Raw genomic sequence first — 8186 nt, forward strand, 5'->3', positions numbered from 1 at the left:
GCAAGGACGTAAGAGGCTACTCTGCCCGGTTGCAGCCAGCTGCCAGGTGACTCTTCTCCCTGTCCCTTGTGCCCCACTGGGCGCATTCTCGCCAGCAACCGGGCGCGCCAGCTGCCCGGGGGCCAGCGGCTGCATTGGGCGCCCGTGATTGGCAGCCCCCAGCCTCAGCCCGGGCGCGCCCTCCCACCTAAGGCGAAGTCCAGCCCCCAGCGAGCCTTGGGCCGCCTTCTCCTCCCCGCTGCCCCGCGAGTGCCCAGCGCAGGGCCGGATCCGGCTGCGCACTTCCCGCCCGGGCAGCGGAGCAACTAGGGTTCCAGGCGGTACGGTCGGCGCAGTTGTCGCCGGGGCCGGGCCATGAAGATTGAGTTTGCGCCGCTCAACACCCCGCTGGTGCGGCGGCTGCAGACGGCGGCGGTGCTGCTGTGGGTCCTGTCCTTCCTGCTGCTGGGTAAGGGGCCCGCGCGCTCCGGGCCACGGGACATCCAGACGAAACGCCAAGGGCGTGGGGCTCCGAGGACGCGCTCAGAACCGTGCTGCCCTTGTTCCCTTGTCAGCCGGAGCAGGAGGTCAAAGGGCGTTTGGAGCTAACTTGGTCCTCTCCGTTTTGGTTTTTGGTGAACCTCGTAGCGAATGGCTGTTGACCAACTTTATTTTTTTCTATCTTAATTTTTTTTTGATTTGTACTTATCAGTAATAAAACGCACAGATTATAAGTATACAGCTCGGTGAGTTTTGATAAGTGTATACACCCAGTGTAACCACGTCCCAATCTAGCCATAGAACATTGCACTTTAGCCCCTAAAAGCTGGTAAACTTGTTTCTCTACTGTCGATTCGTAAATGGAAAAAGACTGCTCAAGTATTTAAAACCTGTGAATGAAAAAAGAATGCTCAAGTATTTAAAACCTAATTCCTTCTTTCCCCACCTTGATGGCAAACAGCCGTGTTTGTTTTCCGTGTTTAAGATCTCCTGGATGCGGAAAGATATGAAAGCTGCAGCAAAACCAGGGCTTCTAACCGGTTCTTTCAGGTTCTACCCTTTGCTGAGTATTTGCCTTTCCACCCTAGATATACTGAATCAGAATCTACATTTTAACGAGACCCCCAGGTGATTTTTAATATGTATGTAAGAGTCTTAATATGTACGTAAGAATCACCTGGGGATCTTGTTAAAATGTAGATTCAGTGTATCTGAGGTGGAGAGACAAATTTTCAGCAGGGGATGGAACTGGAACTGGTTGGAAGCCCTGAGCAAAACAACAGGTTGGGTGGCTTTTGTTTGGAAATAATTTGACCCAGGAGTGTGTTCCAGCCTGATCCCACATTAAATTCACTGTAGAAACTCACAGGAGCCGATCACTACACATGGGATGTTAACCTTATGTGGTCTGGCCTTGTCCAGATGGGTCAGGGAGCCTTACCTGGGCACTTTGTTTCTGCATACTTGTTCTGCTTTTGGAGTAAACGGGGGTGGGGTGGAGGGAGAAATCAATTATTGGGAACCCCTTCTCTGGGAACGGAAACTCTCCTGGAGGCTGAAGTAATTTGCCTGCTATGAGACCACGGGTTGTACACTGTTGGTGACGGTGAGGTGAATGCAGTGATTAAAAAAAAAAAACCTTGTTGTTCTGTGAGTTTACACTTTTAAAATGATACGACATTTTGCATGACTAGAACAGTGGTTCTCAACCATAGCTGTACATTAAAAGTCACTTGAGGCGCTTCTAAGAAATATGGATGCCCAGGTTCCATCCCCAGAATTTCTAATTCCTTTGTTTCAGAAAGGAGCCCTTCCATCAGTTTTTTTTTTTTTTTTTTAACGATCTCTCCCAGTGACTATTGTGCAGCTAGTGTTTACTTAGATAAGAAGTTCAAAATATTAGCTCATTAAGTCCTCACGGGCCACACTGAGAGGCCTGTGAGGACTTAATGAGCTAATACTTTGATTTTAATGTTTAGAACAGCAGCTGGCGCATACGAAGCCTTCAAGAAGTGTTATCTGTAATCATCTCTGTGTCTCTTTGGCCCACAGCAAAATGGAGGGTAATCCCACTAAATTTAGCGATTTTTCCCCTTACAACCAGTAAGTAATCTGCAGGATGGTGACTGCAAACAGACGTTCCCGTTGACCTTTCAATTAGTGGTTTAAGCCTCCATGAATGATCTTGCCTGGATTAATGACTTTGTGTGATGACACTCCATTTTGCTCTGGGCCAGAGACACAGAGATGATAACAGATAACACTTATTGAAGGCTTGGTAGGTGCCAGGTGCTGTTCTAAACAACATACACTTGTTAACCCAGGTTGATTCTCAGCCAGTGCACCTCGAGCACAGCCACCACCTGTCTGTCAGTGGAAGCTTGCATGTTGCTGTGATGCTGAACAGGTTTTAGCAGAGCTACCAGACTAAGACTAGGAAGAAAGGCCTGGTGATCTACTTCTGAAAATCAGCCAATGAAAACCATATAGATCACAGCAGTCCAATTTCATGCATGGGGTCACCATGATTTGGGGCTGACTTGATGGCAGCTAATGACAAAACAATTCTCATACCAACCTAATAAGTATTGCTCCTGCATTCATTTTATAGATGAGGGAGTTAAGAGGTGAAGTAAATAGCTCAAAGTCACATGGCTCAGTAATGAGTGGAGGAGCTGAGTGCAAACCCAGGTAGTCTGCCTGAAGCTCCTGCTTTTAACCACTGTGTTGACCACATTGATGGCTTGAACTTGGAGCCTGGCGCCCTGATCGTTCAGCACATCTGATAGCCTGATGTATTTTTGTTTCATGCCACTTACCACTGCTTGTATTTCTGTATGCCTGTGGTTTTTTGGAGGAGCCCTGGTTCGAACCCACCAACTGCTCTGCAGGAGAAGGGTATGGCAGTCTGCTTCCCTAAAGATTTACAGCCTTAGAAACCCTAGGAGGCAGTTCTACTCTGTTCTGTAGTGTCGTTGAGTCGGAATTGACTCCATGGCAATGGGTTTGGCTTGTTTGTGTGTGTGTGTGTCTGTGTGGTTATTTGGAGGTTCCTAGGTGGCGCAAGGAAACCTTGGTGGCATAGTGGTTAAGAGTTCAGCCGCTAACCAAAAGGTCGGCAGTTCGAATCCACGAGGTGCTCCTTGGAAACCCTATGGGGTAGTTCTCCTCTGTCGTATCTGTTGTTATAAGTTGAAATCAACTTGATGGCAAAGGTTTGGTTTGGTTTAGGTGGCACAAAAGGAGTTCTGGTGGCATAGTAGTTAAGCAGTTGGCTGCTAACTGGAAGGTCGGCAGTTCGAACCCACTAGCCACTCCAGGGGAGGAAGATGTTGCAGTCTGCTTCGGTAGAGATGTACAGCCTTGGAAACCCTGTGGGCAGTTCTGTTCTGCCCTGTAGGGTCACTATGAGTCGAAATCAGCTCAACGGCAATGGGTAGGTGGTGCAGACTGTTCGCACGTGACTACTAAGCTGAAGGTTGGTGGTTTGAACTCATCCAGTGGTACTGCAGAAGGAAGGCCTGGCAATCTGTTTCTGTAAAGATTATAACCAAGAAAACCATATGGAACAGTCCTACTCCAGTTCTACACAGCGTCACCATGACTTGGAATTGACTCGCACTGGGATTGCTTTGGTGTGGTGGTGGTTTGAGAAAGGTTTGTGCTCAGAGAGGCAGTACCTAGCACGTGCCTGGCCCATGAAGACGTTCAGTAAATGTTTGTTGAATGGCTAGTTCTTTTTCATCACACAGAAGAGAAGATGCTTATCTACCCCAGTTGCCCATGTAATTCCCACAACAACCCTGTGAGGTAAGTACTGCTCCTGCACTCATTGTATAGATGAGGGAACGAAGGGGTGAAGCAAATTGCTCAGGGTCACACTGCCAAGTGGTGAGTGGTGGAGCCACATGTTGCCGAATGTGAATAAGTTAGTGACTCGCATTTGGCAGGTGCTGAATAAAACAATTCTTAATATGAATTGAACTACGATGGTTCGATGGACGTTTATTTAAATCTTTTTCTCTCATGCATTTGGCATTTGTATTATAGTTGCACATTTATTTTGTATTATCGTATACCTTGATAATATTATTATAAAAATTTTCAAGTACACAGAAAAGTAGAGAGAAGGGTATGAACTCCCATGTAACCATCACCTAGGTTTACAATGATTTAATATTTTGCCATATTTGTTTTATTATTTTGCTAAAGTATTTTCAGATAAGTCACATTATGATGTTTCAGTCCTAAATACTTTAATATGCACATTGTAAAATAAGTTTTTTACATAATCACAGTGCCATTATTACACTTAACAAGGTTAAGTAACTCTTTAAAATCATGTAAACCAAGTTCATATGCAGATTTCCTAAATATTGCCAGAAGTATGCTGTCTTAGTCATCTAGTACTGCTATAACAGAAATACCACAAGTGGATGGTTTTAATGAAGAGAAGTTTATTTCCTTACAGTAAAGGAGGCTAAAATCCAAATTCAGGGTGTCAGCTCCAGGGGAAGGCTTTCTCTCTTTGTCGGCCTTCTCATCTGTGTTCCCCCGGACTAGGAGCTTCTTGGCGCAGGGACCCCAGTCCAAAGGACGCGCTCAGCTCCCAGCACTGCTCTCTTGATGGTATGAGGTCCCCCTGTCTCACTGCTCACTTTTCTCTTTTATATTTCATGAGATTGCCTCAGGACACAATCCAGTCTTGTAGATCCAGTCCTGCCTTACTAACACAACTGCCACCCATCCTCCCTCATTAACATCATAGAGGCAGGATTTACAACATATAGGAAAATCACGCAGAACCAGGAATCATGGCCCAGACAAACTGATATACACATTTTTCGGGGGACATAATTCAAACCGTGACGTATGCTTTTACTGGTAAACCTGGATCTACACAAGACCCGCATGTTGCTTTTGTTTTTATGTCTCTCTTAATTTAGAACAGTGCTCCCTCACCTCTGTTTTCTTGTTAATGATTATTGAAGGAGGCAGGATGTCTCACCTTCAGAATTTGCCTACCTTTTTCCTTATTGTGTTTAACTTATTCCCTGTATGTCTTCTGAAATTAAAGTTGGATCTAAAGGCTTGATTAAATTTAGATTAGGCCTTTTTCCTGATGCTGCTGTGTACTTCACAGTTCTCAAATCAGGATGTACATAATGTTATTCGTGTCTGAGATTGATCAGTGGGTCCAGGTATGGATCGCCTGGCCCTTTGTTCTAAAGTTGTGATTTTTTCCCCTTACAAGCAGGAGGTAATCTGCAGAGTGGTGACTTGAACACCCTGTAAGCAGATGTTCCCGTCGACCTTTCAGGTAGTGGTTTAAGCCTCCGTTAATGATCATGCCTGGATTAATCATTTTGCTAGGGACTGTAAAATGGTGGTTTTCTTATTCTGTCATTCGTTCTTCATTATTATTGGAATTTCTGTAAGGAAGAACTTTCCTCATTATTTAGGGCCATTTGGCTACCCTAGAATTCAAAGTTTACAGGAAAGGCAGGCTGAATGCTTAATTTTTTCCTTTAAATGATCACTTTTCAGGTGGAGAGATGATGCATACAGTTACTTCCAAAGGTAACAAGAGATTTTATTAAGTATATATTTTAAGATCTCAAAATCAAAATCCTGGAATGCATTTCCCTTTCTACCACCAGGAAAGCGAGTTTAAGCTGTTAGCCCTTGGGATATAGTCACAAATGGTAGAATGTTCCTTGAAATCAGACACTGTTTCTTTGAGATAAATGTTAAGTACCAGTCATCCAGTTTTAAAATGAAAAAAAAAAGAAAACAAAACTAAATTCTTAGAAGTCTGTATACCACCAAGCTGCTAACTGAAAAGTAGAAGTCTAAAAAATAGACAGCAAACATATATTGAACCTCTTCTATGTACAACTCCATGTGCCAGAGATTATTATATATTTATTTATTAGGTGAGAAAACCAAACCTCAAAAGGTTAAGTTTCTTACCTAAGACCACGTGAATAAGTGATAGGACCACGATTTTTACTGAATGGGCTTATATATTTATTTAAACAGCTTTATTTAGGTATAACTGACATACAAAAAGCTGCTGATATTTGAAGTATACAATTTGGTAAAAAGATATATGTATATCCAAGAAACATCGTCACAAATCAGGATAGTGAGTATACCTATCATTTCCAAAGGTTTCTTTTTAATTCCTCCCCGCTTCCCCCTCCAAGCAATCACAGGTCTGCTTTCTGTCACTACAGATTAGTTTACGTTTCCTAGAGTTATTTATATATATATGTGTGTGTGTGTATATATATATATATATATATATATACACACACACACATATATATATAAGGATCCTTGGTGGTGCAGTGGTGAAGTGCTCAGCTGCTAACTGAAAGATTGGTGATTTAAGCCCACCAGCCGCTCCACAGGAGAAATATGTGGCAGTCTGCTTCTGTAAAGATTACAGCCTTGGAAACCTTATGGGGCAGTTCTACTCTATCATATAGGGTCGCTATGAGTCGGAATCCACTCGTCACCAAAGGGTTAAAGTTATATGTTAGTGGAAAATCATAGTATGTACTCATTTTTGTTTGGCTTCTTTTATGTGGCATAATTATTTCCTTGGTGTGTCAATAGTTCATTGCTTTTTGTTTCTGAGTAGTATTCCATTGTATGGATCAATTTGTCCATTAATTTGTTGATGGGTATTTGAGTTGTAACTATTATGAGTAATACTGCTGTGAACTTTCACTTACAAGTCTTTATATGGAATGGCTGGATCATAAGGTATGTGTGCAGGTTTAACTTTTTAAGACACTGCCAGACTTTCTTTCAAAATGGTTGTACCATTTTACATTCCCACTAGCAGTGTATGAGAGAGTTCAGTTGCTCCAAATCCTTGCCATCAGGTCTTAGGGAGTGCTATTAACATTTTTTGGGTAACTTTTTATTTTGAAATAATTTCAGAAATAATAATGACAGAAAAGTTTAAAGTATTAGAAATCCCATATTTCTTCATCTAGATTCCCCAAATGTTAACATTTTACTGTGTTTCTTTTATCATTCTCTCTTTCTTCATATGTGTGTGTAATGAATACATATGAATAATACAAAAACCAAACTCGTTGCCATCGAGTCAATTCCAACTCATAGTGACCCTAGAGGATAGAGTAGAACTGCCCCTTAGGGTTTCTAAGGAGCATCTGGTGGATTTGAACTGCTGACATTTTGGTTAGCAGCCGAGCTCTTAACCACTGCGCCACCAGAGCTCCATATGACATATGAATAATAATATATATCTGCATATACTACCCTCCCACCCCCCCGCCCAAAAAAAAACAAAAAACCATTGCCAGAGTCGATTTCGACTCATAGTGACCCTGTAGGACAGAACAGAAGTGCCCCATAGGGTTTCCAAGGCTCTAAATCTTTATGGAAGCAGACTGCCACATCTTTCTCCTGCAGAGCAGCTGGTGCATTCCAACTGCTGACCTTTGGGTTAGCAGCTAAGTGCTTAACCACCGCACCACCAGGGTGCCATATCTGCATATATATTATATAAATAAACATATTATTGTTGAAGCCCTGGTGGTGCGGTGGTTAAGAGCTACAGCTGCTAACCAAAAGGTTAGCAGTTCAAATCTACCAGTCGCTCCTTAGAAACCCAATGGGACAGTGTCTGCATATAGGTTATATAAATAAACATTATTATTATTTTTGGACTCTTGGTAAATTGCAGACATGATGTCCCTTTACCTCTAAGACTTCAGTATATATTTCCTAAAATCACCGGCATCCTCTTACATAACCACAGTATGATTATCCAAATCAGGAAAATAGCACTGGTGACATTCTATTATCCAATCCATAGACCTTATTCAGATTTTAGCAATTGTACCACTAATGTCCTTTGTGCCAAAGAAATCCACATGCTGTATTTAGTTGTCGTATCTCTTTAGTCTCCTTTAATCTGGAAGACTTTGAGGGAGGCTATTGTAAACATTTACTTGAATGGTTCACACTGGATTTTCGGACTTTCATGCACACTCTTGTGCTACTTTTATAGTGGATTATCTCCATGGTTTTTAGTTCGTACTATACAAAATATTGGGCTTATTTTGTTTTTAAGCTTGGAAACCGTCTCTGAAATATTCATAACAGGTGTCATGGTTTGAGTTATGTCCCCCCAAAAATGTGTGTATCAGTTTGGCTAGGCCATG

At 42.5% G+C, this 8186-nt stretch overlaps 1 protein-coding gene across 2 annotated transcripts in view; it reads left to right on the forward strand.

Moving 5' to 3' along the window:
- The first annotated feature begins 330 nt into the window (after positions 1-330).
- Positions 331-8186, forward strand: part of MOGAT1 (monoacylglycerol O-acyltransferase 1) — a 48899-nt gene continuing 41043 nt past the window's right edge. For both annotated transcript variants that reach the window (XM_023731218.1, XM_004376363.1), the window contains exon 1: positions 331-448. In XM_023731218.1, coding sequence (XP_023586986.1) covers positions 355-448 — 94 coding nt within the window. In that variant the 5' untranslated portion in view covers positions 331-354. The remainder of the gene's footprint in view (positions 449-8186) is intronic.

Source organism: Trichechus manatus, unplaced genomic scaffold (assembly GCF_000243295.1).
Source record: "Trichechus manatus latirostris isolate Lorelei unplaced genomic scaffold, TriManLat1.0 scaffold00041, whole genome shotgun sequence".
NCBI classification, from domain to species: domain Eukaryota; kingdom Metazoa; phylum Chordata; class Mammalia; order Sirenia; family Trichechidae; genus Trichechus; species Trichechus manatus.